This window comes from Daucus carota, chromosome 1 (genome assembly GCF_001625215.2).
Source record: "Daucus carota subsp. sativus chromosome 1, DH1 v3.0, whole genome shotgun sequence".
Lineage (NCBI taxonomy): Eukaryota > Viridiplantae > Streptophyta > Magnoliopsida > Apiales > Apiaceae > Daucus > Daucus carota.
In genome coordinates this window covers 44,614,196-44,637,183 of record NC_030381.2, presented here as the reverse complement: position 1 = coordinate 44,637,183, position 22,988 = coordinate 44,614,196, and the positions used below count along the sequence as shown (strand labels likewise).

At 35.3% G+C, this 22,988-nt stretch overlaps 2 protein-coding genes across 3 annotated transcripts; both read left to right on the top strand.

Moving 5' to 3' along the window:
- The first annotated feature begins 131 nt into the window (after nt 1–131).
- LOC108214801 (mitochondrial phosphate carrier protein 1, mitochondrial) lies at nt 132–4,100 on the top strand. Its single transcript, XM_017387004.2, has 6 exons — nt 132–447; nt 1,440–1,789; nt 1,875–1,918; nt 2,487–2,701; nt 2,786–2,910; nt 3,698–4,100. The coding sequence occupies exons 1-6, from the start codon at nt 292–294 to the stop codon at nt 3,771–3,773; spliced, it is 966 nt and encodes a 321-aa protein (XP_017242493.1). The 5' UTR covers nt 132–291; the 3' UTR covers nt 3,774–4,100.
- Nucleotides 4,101–5,005: 905 nt separating this feature from the next.
- On the top strand, nt 5,006–20,982 carry LOC108204875 (uncharacterized). 2 transcript variants are annotated; one of them, XM_017374531.2, is made up of 14 exons: nt 5,006–5,378; nt 9,014–9,090; nt 10,367–10,525; nt 11,440–11,653; nt 12,355–12,441; nt 12,557–12,696; nt 13,953–14,033; nt 15,636–15,700; nt 17,551–17,726; nt 18,593–18,723; nt 18,829–18,916; nt 19,408–19,621; nt 19,779–19,885; nt 20,117–20,982. In XM_017374531.2, exons 1-14 carry the CDS (start codon nt 5,211–5,213, stop codon nt 20,564–20,566), a joined length of 2,157 nt encoding a protein of 718 aa, XP_017230020.1. In that variant the 5' UTR covers nt 5,006–5,210; the 3' UTR covers nt 20,567–20,982. The 2 variants fall into 2 exon arrangements, with proteins under 2 accessions (XP_017230020.1, XP_063941726.1); XM_064085656.1 differs by lacking the exon at nt 5,006–5,378 and having other exon boundaries at nt 9,020–9,090; nt 10,389–10,525; nt 20,117–20,704.
- The last annotated feature ends 2,006 nt before the right edge of the window (nt 20,983–22,988 follow it).

Below are 22,988 nucleotides of genomic sequence, written 5' to 3'. Positions count from 1 at the left end.
TAAATTTTCAAAAAGAAAAAGTAAAGTGAAAAAGTAAGGGTACAAATAAAATGCTGTTTTACCGGTACGACCTAGGTGCCTTTGGAGTTGTAGTTATGAAGAGAGGAGACGCGTTTAAACTATGTTCAAGCAAAACAAATACATACAAGCTGTGTGTATGTATATTGCACAAACGTGGATCAATATGCAGCAAGCAAATGTACACATGAAGAACATGTCCACAAAGCCAAACTAACAAAAGTACAAAACCCTAAACCCAAAACAAAACAAAAGTACACATACTTACAAATCATGAAAGAGGCGGAGGAACACAAATCGAAGACAAGTGTGGACGAGGAATGGCGGATGAGAGAGTATTATAGGATATGTACGTTGGGCGGAATGTTAAGCGCGGGGACTACTCATCTCCTCATCACTCCTCTCGACGTTCTTAAAGTTAATATGCAGGTATATCATAATCATATACCTCTCTGTGTTTGTGTATATGTTTCAGCATTTGAATGATCCACATTTGATTGTTGAAATGTGTAAAATGATTGACGTTTCGTGTCAATGCATTAGAATTAAACAAATCTCTGTTTGGTGTCGTCACTGGGCTTAGGGAAATTGGTTTAGAGTTTGCGGTGATTGATTGGACGCCTATTGAGTATTAACACATTAGGCATTGTAGGTAGTGGAAAAATCTAATTGTTATGTTATGAATTCGAGGTCTATGCGGTGCAGCTTGTTGATCGCTTGCCTTCCACTAATATAGATATTGATTTAACAGATATATCGTGATAATCAACACAAATTTGGGAATAAAAGCTCTGTAATATAATTTACTTCTAATAATATTGAGTTAACAACACGAAGCTTGTGTTATGATAATAAGACAAGAAAGTTTAATTCCAATGACAATAAAATGTGTTTATGGCTCCGAAGATTATTTGCAGTTCAAATTTTAGTATTATTGTTAGTATCATCATTATTATTAGATTAAATTGAAGGCCAGGGGAAACTCTCTTCTTCTCAAAAGGTCATAACAGTAGCTTATTAACGCTTAAGCGGCATTTCATGGGAGTGGCTATTTTCAAGCAAAGCACAAACTCAAACTGAGTGCTCAATTGAGCTTTGGGCTTAAGACACACTTTTCACCACCATGCAAGCAGATTGTTTATAAAAATATGCTTCAATCGAGGAACATATCTTACAGATCCGTCCTGCAAACATTTAGAATTTGGGAATGTTAAAAACAATTACTCTGAAGCTACTCCAGAAAGATGCTTGTCACACTCCAGAAAACAAATTCATTGAAGAACTCTATTTTCTAATAATCAATATATTAAAGATGTGCTGCAATTTCACACCTTGGCTCAACAAACACCTATTCATGTCCAAGGTTTTTGAACCATTTTTGTCTTAATTTGCCTGCTCGTCTGATTATGTATGTACTTTAGGTAAATCCAGTGAAGTACAATCGCATGGGATCAAGTCTTAGTATACTTTGGAAAGAGCAAGGCTCTTATGCTTTTTGTAGAGGTTGGTCCAGCAAATTCTTTGGATATGGTATTCAAGGAGGTTTAAAATATGGTCTCTACGAATATTTTAAAAGGTTTTACTCTGACGTGTTGGTGGAACATAATAAGAGTGTCATATTCTTTCTGAGTAGTGCATCTGCACAATTAGTTGCTGATGTAGCTCTATGTCCGTTCGAAGCTGTAAAAGTTTGCGTTCAAACACAGCCAACTTTCGCAAAGGGATTGGTTGATGGTTTTCCAAAACTCTATGCATCCAGAGGGATATCTGGGTCAGCTTCCTAGCAATGTTTTACTTTCTTCTTTGCGTTTACAGTATTCATATAGAAATTTTGACCTTTTAATATTTGTTTGCAGATTGTACAAAGGGCTTTTCCCACTTTGGGGTCGTAATCTTCCATGTAAGACAAGCGTTATCTTAAATCGTTAGTATATATTGCATACCATGATTTCATGTCTTCAGCATATACTCTGCTTTTGGTTGTGGTCAGCCAGCATGGCTAAAAAGCTAGCCTTGTGCAATTATAGTAAGATCTAAACTTTATAAGTGTGCTTTTTAACTTCTATTCCGGCAACTTCCTGGCAAACTTTCTCCAGAATCTCTGGAGGAGAATGAAAAGAGTCACTTCCTATAACTAAGTGGAATCATTAAAAATCCATATACACATATAATAGCTGGAAGAACTAGTAACTGGGGAGGAAAAGAATATATACGGTGTGTGTGCGTGAAGCAGGGCTATTTGCAATAATAAGTATCTTTCTGTTGTTGTGCATCCTTTAGTGAATTACTTGTATTTTGGAAGGAAAAATAATATCATCAATTCATTTGAATTTAGTTAATTCCTTTTCACATTTTCTTGCAACTTAAAAAATATAGCTAACTCATGTTTTGCTAAAGTGCACAATAATGGTTTCAAATTTATATTGACAGTGGTATACTTGTTCTAACCCTGGAATTATGTTTGGCAGTCTCAATGATAATGTTTTCAACATTTGAGCATTCGGTGGATATGTTATATGGAAATGTTATACAAAGAAGAAAAGAGGATTGTTCAAGGGCTCAGCAACTTGGTGTGACATCTTTAGCAGGCTTTGTTGCTGGTGCTGTTGGTACCGTAATATCTAATCCTGCAGACAATATAGTTTCCTCTCTTTATAACAAAAAGGCTGATAGCGTGCTTCAGGTTTTGCCTTTAACCAATTACTTGCGATCTAAAAATATTCATCCGAAAAACAGGCTGCTGTACTAATTCTATGGCATCTTTCAGGCTATAAAGAACATTGGGCTCCTTAATTTGTTTACTAGAAGTCTTCCTGTTCGTCTCACGATTGTAGGGCCAGTCGTGACTCTGCAATGGTTTCTCTATGATAGTATCAAAGTACTCTGCGGGCTGTAAGTTCATTTCTTATAACTGTGATTGTTACTATTTGTGCAGGTTAGTAAGTTAAAATGCCAATCACGAGTAAGTTCTAGATTTTTTCACTTATTGTCCTCTGGGGGTGCACTAGTGATTGTAATTGGCCACTATATCAGAAGAGGAATTTTCTTGTATTATAAATACAAGACCAATTAGACATATTTTCTGCCCCTCTTTTTTTCTCTTTTATAAACAATCTTTTTGTAGAGCTTCTAGCTTACTGTTGTAGTGAAGATTGACATGAGAACTTTCCCACTTATCTTTGATCCTGATTTCATTGTGCTCCTTATCTTGATAAAGTTTCATTTCAGTCTTTCAAGTAGCCAATTTGTGGTAATCTAGCCCTTTAGACATTTTTGCTCATAATCTGTTCACATGACCTAAGTACCATGTGACATTTTCCCCTGGCATATCCACCTACTGCCATTTGTATCAGAAACGATTATATAGAATTGAAAACTTTAGAGCTTAGATAAATGAATTTCACTACTGGAACAAGCTGATGGTCACTACCCCTGTGGCTGTCAAATTCCACAGATTAATGAAAGATATTAACAGATTGATACTGAAAATAGCTACTTCAGACCGTCTTTCTGAATTAAGTCTGGATCCCTCTTACTCGAATATATAGTGGAATCAAGTATGGAAGCTAGCATCATGTTTAAAGAATTGATGTTTGTTATTAAGTGAATGCAAAGTGTTTCTTCAATTCTTGTTAGGCGTAATCTCTATCAGTTTGATTTTGATATGGAAAATTTTCAGGCCTACGAGTGGAGGGCTCAACCGTCACACAGAAGAAACTACCCATATCATGAAGAAACATCAACGGGTTGCCTGACAATTTCTGCAGCAGATTTCAGGAATCCTGTATACTGTATAAGTAGGACTAGAACCATAGCAATAAATTCTAGGCACAGGCTGAGAGAACGCCTGGTGAGATTCTCCGTCATTGTCTGATCGGTAGTATTTTTGTTTACAATTCTTTGATCCGAGTGAGATTAGTAAATTGATTTGTATAATTTGTCAAAGGAGACAATATATATAGTAGATATAGGATGATCTGCCTTTTTGAGCAGCAATGGCACTGGATTTTTGTGGAGTGAGGTCACTCTGCAAACTTGTCTGTTGGAGATTATTTTTCAATAGAATTGCAATTTCAGTTCAAGTTATTTTTTTGACAATGCAGGCTTATATGCCTTACAAATTAGTATCTGTTCTAATAATTCTCGGGGTGAGCCAGAGTCGAACCCGGGTGTCCCGGGACAACAGAGGATATGCCCGCCACTTGGGCTATCCAATCGTGCTCATTTCAGTTCAAGTTATTGGAATCAGCTTATGTGGCCATTTGAACGTGAACATGTTGTCTATATGTATATCAAATTAGCAACTGAACTACCAGAAGAATTTAAAAGTAGATACAGTGACACCTTTCATTTGAATTAGCATATGAAGCTCGGCTAGCCAGTTGTACAGGTTAAAAGGAACAAACCTAATAAGAACAATTTAATGAAGTTTTTATAACCCTACTTCGGCAAAAACATATATAATTTTAAGAAGTCATATATTAAAATATTATTAAATCATAAAATAATATGTTCTTAAGTTGTTTTTAGTAACTTTGTCATTCTAAAATAATAACATTTTAACTTTCTCAAATTATATTACTTAAATCCTGAAATTAAATATATCAAGTAAAGTTATAATCAACTAACATAATATAGCAGGTCAAGTTTTGTAACAAATTATTAACGACATGTTTAGCGGAAAGACAATAATCCTAAATCTAAATTTAGAATTTTCTTCTTTACGTCGTAAAATATAGCAGATAGTTCATGTCGAAAATCATGATTACGAAATTTGAGAATCGATAAAATAATGATGATATATTTTAAATTAATCAGAATTTAATTAAATTAATATATTAGAGATCTTTAAAACAATGTCCAACAGAGACCTGTGCTCATAAAATAAAGAACAAATTAATATGACATTTTTTGACAAAAAAAAATAAAATTAATTTGACATTTCGTTCTGCTGTATATAAATAGTCAAAAAGGGGCAGAGTCGCAGAAGTGAAGGAGGACCTGCAAAGCAAACGTGGCTGATGGCGCACGTTAGCACACAACCTAACCGATTGCAGCAAGCACCGCACCGATCGCCCAAAATCTAGACACACACACACAATACACACACAATACTTTTGAAGCACCACTAGTCCACATTACACATTATTATACACCTCAACAAACTCAATTTCTCCAACACGAGAGTCGAGATGTGGGTGTTTTATCTGATCTCGCTGCCTCTAACGCTAGGCATGGTCATCTTAACTCTCCGATACTTCGCCGGTCCCGACGTCCCCAGATACGTCTATATCACCGTTGGATACACTTGGTTTTGCTCTATTTCTATCATTATTCTCGTCCCTGCCGACATTTGGACGGTACTAAATTATTTAATTATTCACTTTGATCAGTTGAATTTGTTTAACTTCATTTGAATTGGCTGCTATGCGTGGATCAGTTGCGTGATTAGATGAGTCAAGTTTGTTGTGGAGTAGTTAGGAAAGTTGTCATGTGGTTTCGTGGTGGCAAATTGTGTGAAATCAGGGGGAATATGTTGCGGTGATTGTTTATTTAGGGTATTAGAAATGAGTGTAAGTTTGATTTAATGGGTTTTAATTTGAGATAGTTTGTGAGGGTTAGGTATTGAGGCATTATCTAGTTGTTGCTATTATGTCTACTAGGTGTCTAGTTCGGAACTACTGATCATTAACTCCGAGTGACTAGGAAGCAGAAGTAAGGCTTTCAGGTGCCTGATGAACACCTCATATGTGTGTGACACCAGTTCAATTAGACAATTGTTGTAGTGCTCAAGGCGGGAAGCTCAAATGCTCAAATTTTAGCTGTCAAGTGACTAGATCAAAATTTGTAGTTATTGTTGTATAGTTAGGTTCTATGGAGTCCATATTTAAGACGGAGTCTTGGAGTACCGGTCATAATTTTTTAAGTTAATGATAAATAACATCTTTAATTTCCAAAATTTATATATATTTTATCATTTATAAATAATCTCAAACATTTTTACCAATTAATTAAACATTCTTTAACTTTATTAATCATTAAGATCATTGTTTTTCTTATTAGTTATATTGTAGAACATAGTGTCTTGCGATTTATAGTACTTGTTGATTACGTTGTAGAACATAATTGCAGGTTGCCGGATTTTAAAAATATTGTAGAACAAAAAAAAATTGAATTGAAATAATTAAATTATATTTTATCCAGTTTCGAAGAATATGGACTCCATAAATGTGGACTCTATGTAACTTCTCTCTCTATATGTATACATATATATAAAGTCTCACTCTAGTATCAACTAAAATACAAACCAATGTTTTTAAGAGGATGGGGAGGTTTGTGGACCCCGAGCTGGGCCTTGGAAAGACCTATATGAGGCCTACTGGGTGGGGGTGGGGGCCAAATATTGGCTCTTGAGCTTGTCCAGGGCCTTAGTGAGGCTCTAGTGGGCCCAAGCTGGATTGAGTGGGGTTTGGGAGTGTGCACCGGGTGGGTGATGTCATCTAGGGGTGGGTGATGACATATAAGGGTTGGGTGATGTCATATAGGTCTAGTTTCCCTTGTTTTGTATTTGATTACTAGCCTCTATTTGATGTCCCACTTGGCAGTAGAGGGGTCCCAGTGAGATGTAGGATCGAGGTTTTGTCTTTGATTTTGGTTGATTCGGCTGGAGTATGATAGCAAGACAATACTAATTTTTTTCTCATAAGCTTACAATGTGGGCTGTTGAATCATCTGACAAGGTCCTATATGATTTTAGTTAGAGCCCAAATAGTAACGACTGCTGTCCAGAAAATCCAAATTTAAGTAAAAATAATCTTCAAACTTTGCATCTTTAATCTCAAATCCATCTTTTATTGTAACTCCCCCTATTGAAATTATTTTAATAAAAATCCTATTTAATAAGAAATAACCAAGATATAGGGATAAAAACATAACTATAGTTAAGTAGGGATGGCAGAAAAGACCGATCCGAATGGATATCCGACCGTTTCGACCCGAATGGATTTTATCGAACCCGATATTTTGGATTTGGATTTGGATTTGGATTTGATTTTTAGACCCGAACGAGTTTGGATTTGGATTTGGATAATAGGTGTTCCGTATCGAAACCCGACCCGAAATCCAAATCCGATCCGAACCCGATCCAAACCGGAAACCCGAAAAAAAATCCGAAGAATATATATTATATATTATATATTATATATAATATATAATATATATTGTTTATAATTTTTTAAGAATATTTATATTATTTATAATATTTTAAGCTTATATAATATACATATATTTTTAGTTTTAGTTATTATTTAATATTATATATTATACTAAATGAGAAGTTAATTCAATAACTCAGACGTGCACATCCAGTAAGTAATTCACGGGTCTTACTCTCAGCCTCTCATCCTCTCACAAAAATTAAAATCCCTAATTTCATTTTCATCTTTAGCTCTCCGCCGCCTAGTTCTAGTCGCCGCCTGTAACTCCGTTGTGCGCCTCCGCTGCTCTGTCTCCAAACCCACTGTCCGCCTACAACTCCGTCCGCCTCTGTTGTCCAAGTCGTAGTGCTGATGGTCGTAGTGCGTGCTGATGGCCGTAGTGCGTAGTGGTAGATTACTGGATCTATGTATTTAGGTGTTGATGGGTTGTTTAGTGAATGGGAAAGAGAGACGTGGTGGTGATGGTAGTCGGCTTGGCAAGTGTTGATCAATTACAGTGGGGAGCTGATTGTTGCAGTTTCGCCGGATTGAGTTAAGATAAGATCTGAAGAAATTCGGGTTTGGATAAACCCGAACCCGATCCGAAATCCGTTGGATCGGGTTCGGGTTTTGTTTTTCAAATCCAAACGGGTTTGGATCGAGTTCGGGTTTGGTGAAAATTTTCGGGTTCGGGTTTGGATATCACAGATATCCGAACCGATCCAACCCGTTGCCATCCCTATAGTTAAGCACATCACTTGTAAATTAACTTGATCGTTGCTTTCGGAGATGGATAAAATAGTTAGTTACTTATATGTTTATCATGGGCTGCATATCCAATTATTGAATTTAGATATATAGGGTTTAAAGTGATTTCTATTGAACTTTGGTAATATTACCATGTTTCAGAAAAACGTATATAGCTGCACCCTCAATTTAAGCACTCATTTTTATGTAGAACTCCCAATTAGACACCTTCTGTTTACACATTATGTAGTGGGCCATGTGCAATTATATGCATATATTATTCTGTAAATAAGGACTTAAAACTTAAGCTATATATAATGCAATTAAATTTCTGGGTCCAACCCAGTACATGTTTTATATATTAATTTTCATGTTACTGGCCAACACTGTCAAATCCTTCTCTGCACTAACCAATGAACATAGAATTTTGGAATTGAATTGGATAAGACAAAAACAAGTCGAAAGAGGTTAGAAGAGTCTCCAAATTTACTCACTGTATTTTTTTCTGGTACTTCCTAAGATGTGTTTTTTTGGAAAAACTGGAACAACTTTGTTTCACTGAAAACATATACGAATGAGCAAGAGGGTTGCTTGTATAGGCGGTGTCTGCACTAATCGATCAACTGCTCGAGTATATTTTGTTGGCCTGTACAACTTCTATTTCTCTATTAATCATCTAGGACTTGGCTGAGCAATCTCCTTAGTCGTTTGACATGATGGGTCAATTGGTGCACAACTATATTGTAATGGTTACAACTTACAATGCACTTATATTTTTCTTTAAGTATACAATACTGTAAAAAAATTTGTACAGAAATCATATAAAATTTAACAAAGTGGATGATATTTGATTCCCCCCCTCAAGTTTTCCCTTGATATTCAACTGTATGGTACGGGTTTAATATATTAAAGGTGCTTGTTTGCTACTTTTATTTTTATCGGAACTTCAGCTTAAATGTTCCAAAGAAAATTTAACAAGAATAAGCACTACCTATACACATTAACATGATTGGTTATTATAATATTTCAAAATTCTTTCCATTCTTATGCAGACAATTCTTGGTCATGAAAATAGTGTCATCTCTTTTTTCTGGAGCTGGTCCTATTGGAGTACGTTCTTGCTTACTTGGTATGATGTTGTAGATTGGTGAATCGGCACACTGTTATTGTCATTGTGGTTTCTGTTTATTGCATATGCTCTTTTAGATAAATATTAGTGTGATTAATGACTTGACATTGATATGTTTCTATACATTTAGTTCCGTAGATATCGAGTATTTTGAAGAGTGAACTAACTAAATGAACCAAAGTAATATACAGATTACATTGAATAAGTTAAGAGTTATCTTGACTTTCATAGTCATGTAGTGGTCTGTATCATCTGCTGACATCCTAAAACATGTCCTAAGTTACACCCAAGTACAAAATTCCTTATAGTTCCAACTTTGACATCCAGTTCTGTTACATGTGATTTGATCCATTGAATGTATATATTTGATGCAAGTAACAAATTTATTTTTTGCCCTGTAATGTAGGCTGTAGGGGTGAGCACGGTTCGGTTTGGACGGTTTTGGAGGTTCAAACCAATCCAAACCGAATTTTTCGGTTTTAAAAATTCACAAACCATATCCAAACTGAATGTTATAAAAACCAATCCAAACCGAACCGATTCTTAACGGATTGGTTCGGTTTGGTTTCGGTTTAATACCAAAATATTAAAAAAATTACACTTTTATTAATTTATAATAATTCTAGGTGCTCCCTTTTTTGTCACTTAGCAAAATACTTAATAAAAGATAAAGGTGAAACTTGTATAACTCTTCGATATATATAATTTTAGGCGCTACCCTTATACATTGTTATGAAAACAAATAATTCATTTTATTTTTAAATACTAAACAAAATATTTTATTTAAAAGAGAAAAAGAAGAAAGTTTGATTATTAATGAAGAGTAAATAAAATAAGGATGGAGAAAAAGGGGAACAATAATTTTAAAAGTAAGAAATATTTATTATATGGATCAACACTTGAACACTTAAATACCTAAACTAATTATATAACAATATTAATTATATAACATATGTGCTAATGGTTCGGTTCAGATATTTCAGTTGGTTTGAAGGTTAAAACTGAAACCAAACTGAAAATTTTCGGTTTTTAAATTACCAAAACTAAACCAAACCGTTAAGAAACCGAAATATTCGGTTTGGACGGTTTGGATCGGCCGGTTTGGACCGGTTTCGAATAATTATGCTCAGGCCTAGTAGGCTGCATTATATAGTTACTAACATGTAAATGGCTTTCTCACCTTTCCCACAATTAATGCTGCATGGTGTTTATATTGAGTAGCATCTGGAGTGTTGAATTGTAAAAGCAAACATTGTTGTTTTTTTTGACCGAGCAGGCTCGTGGCCCCCCTTATCCAGGGTTATGAAGATGCTGGAGACTTTACGGTGATGGAAAGACTAAAGACTAGCATACATGTTAACTTAATCTTTTACTTCATTGTGGGATCTATTGGTCTTTTTGGACTTATTCTTCTCTTTACTCTGCGCAAAAAAAGGTTAATTCTTATTGCTACTACATATTGATTTTTGAGATCTTTGTTCAAATTCTATTGTTATTACTATAGTTTACTTAACAGCTATATGTTCAGTTTGAAGTGCTTCTGTCATTTTCCCATGTATTCATGCATATAGGGGTTGTTTGGGTTAGCTTAAAAGAAGTGACTTCTTGTTTAAACTAAAGAAGTGGAGTAGAAGTGAGAAGTAAATAAGTTAATAAAGTGTTTGGAAAAGAAGTAGAAGCTGTGAGAGAAAAGCTAGCATTCTCAGCTAAAAGTGCTTCTACTTATTTACATAAACGGGTCAAGAGAAGCAAAAGCCAGAAGTAGCCCCTGCTTCTACGAAACAAACAGCCCAATAGTAACACTTTTTTTTTTTTTTCCTGAATACGATGCATAATTCATGAATGACATACATGAGGACCAAAAATAGATGGGTGACATGTTATTATTAAACAAAAAAACATTGTAGGTGTCAAAAAATTCATCCTGGAAATCCTTTCTTCTTGCTAGGTTTTATGCTTCTGTGGATTCATCTAGTTTCCATGTTCTGTTAAATCAAACTTGTCAATGTTGGTGCTACACATTTAGGGCAGCACGAAGATATTAGTGGATATGTTATCTTGCATGAATATCTATAAACTTATTAAAATCTGGTTATACACTCTTTCTTTGTATATTTACATTACACACTTCTTTATATACATTCTTTTTACATTATTTAAAATTTAGTAACTTATAAATGGTAAGTTCCATGATCCCTGGAATACAAGAAGTATGCAATAAAAGCATATATTGCATAACTAATTATTAAAGTTATTCTTTCGGCTAGTTCACGAGTAGTACAAGCTGGATCTCTGTCGCCAACAATTAAATCTTCGTGATTGACTCTGGTTTAATGTATATATTGACAGGACTGGAACTGTGTTAGGTCTAGCCATGGGTTGTTCCAATACTTTTGGACTTGTTACAGGTGCATTTCTTCTTGGTTTTGCATTGAGTGAAATTCCAAAGAGCATATGGAGAAATGCTGATTGGACCACACGCCAGAAGGTCCTGTCTCATAAAATTGCCAAAATGGCTGTGAAACTTGACAATGCTCATCAAGATCTGTCCAATGCCATTGTAGTAAGTGATTTAATTGTCAGTTAAAGATTTTTCTTACAAATGGGAAGACTCGTGATTTGTTGCATAAAATTTTGCTCGAGTTATTTTTGTACTTCATTTAATGTTTCTCGTAATTTTGATGGTCGTAACTCTAGGCCAAGTTGGATTTGCTCATATTTTGCCAGCCAAATTGTTTGAATATAGTCAGTATTCCCATCGTCGTACAATATAACTCAATTTGAAACTTAATTTTACACCATGGAAGTCGTGAATTCTGTACTGTCAGTTATAAAGATTTAGTGCATAACATTTTCTGACTTGTAGTACCATAGCTGATAGCACTAGGGGAATATCTACACGTGTAAATAAAATCAATATACCTCAAATTAAATTTCTAGCGCAATAAGATGCTCTTTGAATTCTCCAAGTCAAGATGTTTTAGAGTGCCTGTTATTGATATCAACCGAGCAACAAGTTGTTCCCATCACGGCCTAGTTATGCATGTTGTGCACTGGTATCTAGGAACTAGGATAAGCAAAGCCAGTCCCTTGTTATTGAGGTCATCATGTAACATTGATTCTTCATATTCTATCATATCTTATGTTAAATGGATAATTACAGATTTTCTATTCAATATTTATGTAGTGGTTGTTAACAGAATAAACTATTTGTGAAAGGTTTGTAGTTCATCAAGCTTCTTTTCTGTCATTGGAATCGTGTAGGTTGCCCAGGCTACTTCCAAGCAGATGTCCAAGCGTGACCCTTTAAGACCCTACATGAATGTCATCAATAATATGTTGGTTCAAATGGTATATTCATCTGTCTTGCTTTTTTGTATGATCTCATCTTTTACGAATTATTCAAATGCCAAATTACTTGGCTTAACACGGCTCTTGGTTTCTTTATTCGACATCAATATCACAGTTCAGTGAAGATCCATTGTTCAAACCACAAGGTGGTCGTTTAGGGGATAATGACATGGACTATGATACAGATGAGAAATCTATGGCAACACTTAGACGCCATTTAAGGGGAGCTCGAGAAGAGTACTACCGATACAAAAGGTAGAATAATGAGAACTATCATAGTGGTAACAATAATATGACATATGCCTTTATTGATTACTGGATTTAAACACAAATTGGTGACAAATTCATATTATTAAATCACCTCGTGCATGCTACCATGAATTAGTTGGATATTGAACTGAATCACTCTGTTCAATCAACTTTGAGTTGGCATATTGTTTCTTTTTTGCTTAAACCAGAGCTGGTCATATCTGAATTCTATTTAGTGACCATTTCTATTGTCTTGCTTGGGCATATGGTGTATGCTTTGATAATTAGCTTTTGGCATAATATGTTACTTTCCTTTGGGGTAGATAGGGAGCTTTGGGGATACGTAGGGTCCTCGGGATCTTTGCTTAGGTGGCCGGGTTGTTTTCCTTGGGGGTGGGGGGGGGGGGGGGGGGGGGGGGGGGGGGGGGGGGGTTAGTGGGATCAGTATTTTGGGGTCTTTCCTAGGTTGATTAATTACCTAGGGCGTATAACTTGCTTCAGGACTCGTATTGCCCTATTTAACAAACTATTTTCTGCTACAAGGTATTGTATTCTGGCAGATTCATATTTAAGCAATTTAAATGGTACTTGGAGTGAGCTTGTCATCCTAACATATATGACCTCTCAAAGCTTTTCAGACTAATCTATCTGCAAAATTATCAATATATCATAATAGAGATCTAGGCTTCTTTCTAATTGATCTAAGCCTACAATTACGTCCGTAAACACACTTCCTTCCTCAAATCCTAAACTTTACATTTTACATTTTTGGTAATTCCTCAGACATATAGATATTCTGGTTCTTCCTCAGATTGGAGTTCTTTAAATACTTCCCAAGTGTTTGTTGAAATCAACATTTTTGTGTTAAATCAGAGAGTTTGCTGCTGATTAATGTGTTTGTGTTCTGGAAGGAACTTTATCAATCTTTCCTGGTATCACAGAGATGAAGATGTGAAGGATGTCAACTGTTGGCTACCCCTATCAATTGTTGAAATAAAATGGCTATCTGTTCTTTTACCATGGGTGCTATGCTGATAGGTTTGATGGGAATTAGGGATGGAGAATTGCATATTTGCATTAAATAACCCTTGTGTTTTGAAATATATTATAATAAAAAAGAAGTCATCTTTTTTCTTTTGTAGTTGGAATTTTATGTATAAATTCTTTCGCTATCACCATTTATGACATATGTATTGGAGGCTCTTGAGCCAGGGATGCGACCCGATTGGATGAATGACATCTATGTAACTTTTGTTTTGCAGCGAATATATGACATATGTATTGGAGGCTCTTGAGCTCGAAGACACAATAAAGAATTACGAAAGGAGAACTGAAACTGGATGGTGCGTTTCAAATTTAGCTTTGGTTCAGTTTCTTCCTTACATTTGGCTAGTCTAAGTTCACTGTTATGTTAAATTTTAAGTTAAAAGGTATTGCTGTTTACCAGAGAATTTAGTATATGGCATGCATGTTTCTAGTGGTTAAACAGTATAGTTAAGGGGCTGAAAAATGAAAAGGGTTCTCCGTGGCGGGGAAATCGAGAATCTGACCAGCGCAGACATAATGTCTGGAACTATAGGGTTCTAAGTTGTATTTTTTGTCTAGCTTAGGTATTTCTAGGTTTATTTAATAAGAAATGCAGATAACAGTTAAGAAACAGATATATATATATATATATATATATATATATATATATATATATATATCATGCTTATTAAGTCGACAAGTCGAGTCTCGGCGCCCGGACACCTTGGAATCGACTAGTCGACAAGTCGCCCGACTAGTCGAAATAAGTCGACAAGTCGTGATATACATAAATAAATAAATAAATAAATAAATAAATAAATAAATAAATAAATATATATATATATATATATATATATATATATATATATATATATAGTAAAGATTATATAATATAGATAAAAACATATCATTTAATATTTCAAATAGGAAAGAGACACGTACACAGCACTACAGCAGCCCCCAGTATATACACACACCGTCGTGTGTATATACTAATCTATCGGCGTCGTGTGTATATACATAAAAGAAGAAAAGAGATGAAGAGAGAGACGAAAGAGAAGAGATAGGAGAGGAGAGAGGAGAGGAACTTACCGGAAGCCTGCTCTGAAGTCCGTTTCGTTTCAAGATGAAGTCAGAAATCGGTGTAAGTATCGTTTTTAACCCTAACCGGGTCGGGTAAAACTCGATTGGACCGGGTCGGTACCGAGTCGGGTCGGGTTTTACCCGTGGACGACTTATAAGCCCAGTCGCTGGTCGACTTGTTCTGCTGGGCCGACTCGGCGACTAGTCGGTGACTAGTCGTCGACTCAATAACAATGATATATATATAGCAGAATGTAGATAGAAATCAGAGAGATTAGGGCAGAACTGTAGTGAGAGATCAGAGAACTAGGAAGAGAGGTAACAAAAATTATAAAGGAGAGAGATAGACTGCAGAATGAAGAGAGAGTTATAAGTTGGGATAATAAAAACTAGAGAGAGAAAGAGAGAGCCTGGTAGAAACAAATTCAATTTTTCATAAGCAAGCGTAATCGCAAGTACAAAGCATGATAAGTATATATAGACACCATTGCTAACTAATACTAAAATGACTTAATTACCCCTGCACTCATATAATATCTCAAACATATCCGACTGCTTGAGTATGAGTTGGCTCCGGCTTGTATATGTATTAAGATAATATCCTAATTGTCCTGTTGATTTATGATATTGGTGTATTCTCTGTATCTTTTGTTACTTTTCAGGCTTCTTGAAGCCGTTAAGAGAATATAAAAGTAATGTTTACAATGTTTTCCACATATTATCAAAACTCCGAATGCCTTTGAGCTAGGATAATCTGTGCTTGCAGTCTTTTATTTTGCTGATTCATCTTTGCCTGCATTTTAATTGTTAGTATCTCAAGTTCTGATAAATTGCAGGAAATTTGTTTCAAGTCTTAGACCTGAGCGGACTGGCACATTGGGATCCTTCCTGGATTCTGTAGGTAAACAGAAGAATATTATAACTTCTATTTTTTTTTGGCTAAATAGCTAATATTTTGTTTTGATTACTATATTTATTTAATAGCTTCTAATCTAGATCTAAATTGTTGAATGATAATTTTAATATGTCAGGGGTTTGTAGCTATTGGGGAATCACAATAATAGCTCATTTTTTTTTTACAAGTGTAATGTACGACTTATTGATGGTACACCACTGTATTTTTTTGGGCCCGAATTGGTGTGAGTTGGTCGTATGCAAGGGTTCTTAAGGTCCCTAATGGGTGTGAGTTGATTACGAACAATTGTTTTTTGGCTCTCATCCTTTTTAAAAACATCTGTCACAAGTGCTTTTCATTTAACAGCTTTTGATGTACAATTTATTTAATACATGTTTCGCCATATAGTCCATTTAAATATACTGGAATTAGCTTTGAAAATATCTAACTTTGGTTAATTAAGAGTCCAAGAAAGGATATTTTGGGTGTACACAGTTTTTGTATATGTGCACCCAAACTTATTCTTAACTTTAAATTCTTCTCTCCTTCATCTCCTTTATTTTCTCCAGCCATTCTCTGTCTACCTCCACTATTTGTTCACTGTTTCCCACCTAGTTATAGTACATTCTTTGTCACTTTATCTCCTCTTCATTTACTTCTCATAGTTTTTCATATCTTCATTATGTAATACTTTGATTAGACTGAGCGCGAAGCAAAGAAATACATGAATAGATGAGACAAATACACCTTACAGCAATGGCTTGGTCCTGTGCGTGCTGAGCAATTGGTGAAACTTTTTATTTATTTTAGATTTTTAGTGCAATGTTATTTCTATTTTTAATACTTTCTCTTTTCAGCTTCGAAAGTAACTGGTTCTCATATGTATGAACAAAAGCTTCCAGTAATTTACTATATCCAGACAATCTTGATGATAGAATCTCATTTTCAGTATCATAATACTCCAATTTCTTTCGTGATATTCTTGAGTTCATGTCAAGTTCAAAGGGCCCTCTCGAAGACAGAATAGCGTGATATTTGTGAGAATAAAAAGATAATAGAGATACTACTACATATGACCCCGAGAGGGTAAAGGGGGGCTGTGCTGATTTAGTAGTTCTCGAAATCTGAGGTAAAGTTTTTGAAAAACCATCGCACAGAAATTTTGACCTTACCAAAGTGATTAACAAACATAAAAGAAAAGGTTGAACACGGATGAAGATGAGATTTAAACATAGATGAAGCATTTAGTGCCATAACTTCCCACAAGTCTTGGTGGCGTAACATCTTCAGACCAGATTTCTTCTCCTCTGATGCTGTAATCCGGTCATTATCATGATTAAAAACATGGAAGTGGCTTGTGTAGTCTCCTGCTGGCAGAGTTCTAAGAGCAAGAGTTTAAATGAAAACTTATTATTGAGAATTCTGTTTTAACAAGATTGAAGGAGAAGTAATAAGATATTTGCCAACAGTAATACACCATGACCATTAAATGTCGCCTGCACTTACCGGCACAAAATTCCTGTGCCGTGATGGTAGTTTTAAGGTCACGAAGACTAGTGCTTGCGTATATTTATATATGCAAAAAATTTTGGATATACCTTTTGCATGAAATTATATTAAAAAGTTCATGTAAGTCTCCGTAATCGACATAAAAGTCAAATAAATTAGGTCAGTGTCGAATTGAGGAGTTTCCTATTGAAAGAATAGGAGTGCCTATTATTGATTTTTTTTACAATTACATTTTATTTGTGTTACTATTATAGAGTGAAGGTACTGTTGCACCAGGGGGCAACTACAATCGGCTTAATCTAGACAGTCAAGAAGAAAATATTATGATAACTGTTGATTTTTGACAGAATTGATCTGGCGATGTATGATGCGGAAGCATTTGGAAAAACTGCTGGCTATCATTCTTGGTTGCATGTCAGTGGCGATTCTTTTAGCAGAGGCTACTCTCTTGCCTAGTGGACTTGATTTGTCTCTTTTTTCAATCCTTATTAATTCTGTTGGAAAGCAAGAGATGCTTGTCCAGGTAAGTTCAAAATCTTTTTTCTTTTTTACTTTTTGACTTGCAAAAGATATGGGATGTATTTGGTGTGGATGTAGTACAGACCAACTCATGTTGTCTTCGAACTAAGTTTATACTCAACTTAATAGCTTAGAGATATGATGTATTGTTGTGCGTTTATGCACTTCTATATATGATGGAAAATTGTTGGAGTGCCCTATACCAATCACAATCTTTAGAAAACTGAGTGTTGCTTTACTATATTGAAAAACTGCATTCTGTTGTAAATTCTATGTTCCCTTCCATTTTAAACTACTGAACATGATTTAATACGAGTATAATATTTTCTCATCTGATGTAAACAACAGAGGACCTTGGTGTCTATGTAAGTTTTTGATGTGGTTTCTATTGAGCTATTTGCTTCAGATTGACTCCCAAAAACAATTTAGATGAGCTTTTCTCATCTGAATTCTCTGTACTCATTTCTCAACCCACTATTCATTCAAAAAACTGGCAGTATTTGGCTAATAAATAGCAAATCTTTGACTTTTATATAATTTTTTGTTGTTAGTAACTAAACAGTTCATTGCAAAATTTTCTTTTTACCTTTCTGTCTGTTTCTTTGTATGTTTTGCTCAAAATTCAATACCCATACCCCCTACCTCCCAAACCAGAATTTAGTAAATAAAAGTTAGAATGAGATCCTGAACTACCATCGTCTCAGTTGTACACACATTTGTTTTTTTCGCTTGCATCATAGCACATATGGACCTCTATATTTCTGCTACCCATGTATTCTTTGTACCTAAGCTTTATATTCTGCAATGTAGGCTTCATATCGTACTAAAATTGGATGGACTAATTAATTTTTACATTCCTGATCTCTCTAGGTCTTTGCTTTTGTTCCTTTGATGTACATGTGCATTTGCACTTACTATTCATTATTCAAAGTTGGAATGTTAATGTTTTATTCACTTACACCAAGACAAACAAGCTCAGTCAACCTGCTTATGATCTGCTCGTAAGTTTTTCTTGTAAATTATACTATTTTTTCGCCCTTCGTTTTGTTATCTTATCTTATCTTATATGAAGTGTTTTGATTATGTTTATTTGGAACTTGTGCCAGAATGGTTGCTCGATATGCTCCACCAATTTCTTATAATTTCCTCAACCTCATTAGTCTTGGTAAAAAGAAGCAGACTATTTTTGAGAAGGTGAACATAATTATTTTTTTTTTATCAGCTTCGTAGCTATTTTTTCAGCAAGGAACTGTGATATTCCAGGTCTTCTCATGTCAGATGTATAATAAAAGAATCCGAAGTCTAAAAGGACGTCTTGGTTTTGTTGCTGATATATTAAAACCAAGTTCTAATTATGGTGTTCCATTGTAGAATAGACAAGAAATTGTGCTATATCGTTTTTTCTTTGCGTGTGGGTGGGTGGTGTCTTTCTTGAAGTTAGCCAAATAAACGTTCCTCCATCTTATCATCCTTGTCCATGACAAACAACTATTATTTTTTATTCTCTACTTTAATTATTTATTTTTGGAATCAGTCACTGATAAATGATAATACCATGTTATACCTGTTGAAGATATGCCTGTTTAGTTACAACTACAACATAGTCAACAATTCGTCATGCAAGATTTTCTACTTGTATTAACTTTTCATTTATCTCACATGCTGAACACTTTCTATGGCTGCAGAAAATGGGGAATATTGACGACGCTGTACCTTTTTTTGGCGAAAATTTCAACAAAATTTATCCACTAATTATGGTTGTATATACAGTGTTGGTAGCTAGCAATTTCTTTGACCGGATAATAAGTTTTTTTGGCAACTGGAAGATATTTAAATTTCAAACTGAAGCCGATGATCTAGATGGATTTGATTCATCAGGATTACTAATTCTGCAAAAAGGTAAGTGTATCAATTTTTTTTTCCAAATGGCTTAAGCTTCTGTATTTACCCACCTCATCGAGATAAGATGAGAAGTGTACATATATTTACTGACCATTAAAAGGACAGAAATTCTGCTGCTTGCATGCAATTACTTGAATAATCATTTGTTTCTCAGAGCGGACATGGATTGAGCAAGGACGAAAAGTTGGTGAAGCTGTTATTCCCTTGGCCAGGAATTTCAAAGACCCTGGACTGGATTTGGAGACATCCAGCAATGGCACAGTATGTGTATCTTTGCCTTAGTCTATAGATAATTCTTTCTGTTAAAAATAGCAATATATATTTTCAGCTGAATGCATCTGATATAGTTCTGCATTGGATATAAAAAAGTAGAGTGGTGCTCCTTGTTTTGTCAGTGTCTTGACAAAAGTTCCTTGTATCTATTATTGCCTTGTTAGGACTCAACATGTGCAGCCTAGAGATATCTTGTAACCGGAATTTTGAATATTTCAGGATAGAAATATTGTTGAAATGAAAGCGACTTCCAGTTTACATGAGAATGAGTTGAAGGAAAGTTCAACAGCTTCCAGCGAGGCTCGTAGATACAGTGGACATAGAGAAGCCATTAGCAGCAAGTATGCTGCAATAAGGGAACAAAATAGAAATATAGACAACATGAATCCGGTGGAGGATGCTGAAGCCTCGTTGTTGGATGCATCCAACTCACAAGCAACTAAAGATGCAGGAGGCCCATCTTCTAGCTTAGCATCAAAGTGGGCAACAATGAAGTCAGGTTTTCAAACTCTAAAGACAAATATAGGAGCCAAAAAGTTCCTGCCCTTGCGTCAAGTTGAGGATCCCAAACCTATCCCTCGTGTTTCCTCACCGGAATCTCTAGATGATATATTTCAAAGACTGAAACGGCCTAATGCCGAGGAAGATATAGATATAATGGATGTATAGGTTTTCTGGAGAAGCTTAATTTTCTGGTTAATGTTGTAAATCTGGCAAGCAGACTGCAACATGTACAGGTCCGAAAGAAGAATTTACATCAAGGTCGTTCAGATTTTCAGCAGTTCAGACCTGGGACAAACATGTCCACTATTGACAGGTATCATATTATTACCGACAAGCTCATAGGAATACAAAGTAAAAATCATATTTTTGTTAATTTTTCATTAAGGTAAAGCAAATTATAGAATAGCTAGTAGTTAGGTTTTTTACCCAGATTGATTGATGACGTTAGACAGACTGTAACATAATGTTCATAATGTTGTTCTTCAGACTATATTTTTGTATACATTGAGGATGCAACTAGAGTGTTGGACATGCCAAATGTTACTATATATTTACAAACATGTTTACTTTTAAAAGCTCAAGTGGACTGGAGACATTTAAATTGCATAGGATTCTGTACTGTCTGGTTCAATATCACCTGAAAATATCTGCTATTATTCCGCATTACACTAAAAAATATGTAATTCCTTTTACTGTTTCAAAAGTCTGATATATTTAATTTTTTTTATTGATTTGGAGTATTTTGATTGGTGTGGTTGTAAATGCAAGGGAGGCTATCATTATTAGATGGTCGAACAGCTAAACAATGTTTCTTTCTATTTTATTAGACGCTCTGTTGACGCCATTAGTTTCTATTTTGAACTGCACATATTACTTTGGAACGATCCATTATCCCTGACTTGAATTATTTTGTGCAGTCACTTAAATAAAAAGATGGTTCTTGATTCACCAATACATTGATAATAATGTGAGTACATTCTGCGATGAGTTGAAAGCTAAATTCAGAAGATAAGGACCAGCCTTGCTCCTATATTTACTTGCTGCCTACTATACCCACCCGTTGACGGAAACAAGACTCTCCGTGTAGTTGATAGCCACGCGCTGTCTTTGAAGATTACACATCTTAGTCTCTCTTGTTTCGTAGTTATAAAAATAGAGGCCTTCCTTATCAAGAAAAGAAACAAGAAACTCCCTGGTACCCAGATAACGATAAATTTTTACTATCTTCATATCTAAATCGAATAATTTAGTCCATGACAATTTGCCACAAACGTCATTCCAAATAAATAGACTATGAGCAGATTCATCAAGAGTTTTCATAGCCATAGCATTATAACCTTCAAAATCCAAAAGATTTGACGAGGTATGGCCGGGGGGAATCGGGTATAGTCGGAACACCTCCTCATGCAATTTAAACGCCAAGATATTAAACTCAGTTCTCAAATACAAAATCCCAGGTTTAACATGGACAATTTGTGAAAACGGCGATATATATAACTTTCCTATTTTTTAGGAATTTGAATCTCTTTCCAAGAATTAGCTTTTGAGGAATACAGCTCGGCTTAGGGCTGTTTAACGAACTGAGCTATTCGCGAACAAGCTCGAGCTCGGCTCGTTAAGAGCTCGTTCGGCTCGGCTCGTTAAGTTAACGAGCTCGAGCACGAACATAAAAAATTGTTCGTTAAGTAAACGAGCTCGAGCCGAGCTTTTAGTATGTTCGGCTCGAGCTCGGCTCGAGCTCGTTCGGCTCGAGTTCGGCTCGTTAAAGCTCGAAAAAATGTAATATTTTCGGGTTTTTTTTATAATTTATATATGTTATTGGACTCAGAATTCAACATAATATATATATATTTTAGTGATGTAAACAAAATTTTAGGAAATAATAATTTTATTTGGTTTTTAACAGGCAAGTAGAAGTTTGACTAGTACCGCTAACTAGTGTTTAATCCTAATTTAGTGTTTCAATATTTTAAAAAATATTTTTTACCGATCCAACTGTATGAATGTTAACATATATACATTTTAGTGATATAAACAAAGTTTCAAAAAAATTGAAATTATTAGGTTAGCTATTTTAAGAGTCAACTAGCGGTTTGTCCTTATTTTTTTTCTGGCTCGGCTCGACTCGACTCGACTCGGCTCGGCTCGTATTTGTTCGCGAACAAACTCGTGTTCGGCTCGTTAGTTAACGAGCCGAGCTTGAACACAATTTTTGTTCGATTAAAAAGCTCGGCTCGGCTCGGCTCGTCAGAAAAAAAATTAAAGCTCGGCTCGGTTCGGTCAAAACTCGGCTCGGCTCGGTTCGTGAACAGCTCTAGCTCGGCTTGTATTCGTCGAGGCGGAAACCGAGAGCCAATCCTAAGAAGCTTATAGTCATTGGAAAACGAATCGAAACCCAGGCCAAGGAAAACATCCCAACGAGACAAATTTTTGTTAGGAGCAGGAAGCATCCTACACTGTTTAGTTGACGGATTCCATAGATATGCAACATCGCGCCCTTTATTGGATAAACAGACCAGACCATCACAAGAATAAATGTGTTCAATGTCAGCAATAGTAGGTGGCAGGTTAACCCTGTATGAATCCT

What these genes read in the sequence shown, in the direction of transcription:
- LOC108204875 (XM_017374531.2), top strand. Translation starts at nt 5,211, where the DNA reads ATGTGGGTGTTTTATCTGATCTCGCTGCCTCTAACGCTAGGCATGGTC. An exon ending in ATCTGTCCAATGCCATTGTA is followed by an intron (nt 11,654 to 12,354) that starts GTAAGTGATTTA and finishes GGAATCGTGTAG; the next exon opens with GTTGCCCAGGCTACTTCCAA. An exon ending in AACCTGCTTATGATCTGCTC is followed by an intron (nt 18,724 to 18,828) that starts GTAAGTTTTTCT and finishes AACTTGTGCCAG; the next exon opens with AATGGTTGCTCGATATGCTC.
- LOC108214801 (XM_017387004.2), top strand. Translation starts at nt 292, where the DNA reads ATGAAAGAGGCGGAGGAACACAAATCGAAGACAAGTGTGGACGAGGAA. An exon ending in TTCTTAAAGTTAATATGCAG is followed by an intron (nt 448 to 1,439) that starts GTATATCATAAT and finishes TATGTACTTTAG; the next exon opens with GTAAATCCAGTGAAGTACAA. An exon ending in ATCAAAGTACTCTGCGGGCT is followed by an intron (nt 2,911 to 3,697) that starts GTAAGTTCATTT and finishes GAAAATTTTCAG; the next exon opens with GCCTACGAGTGGAGGGCTCA.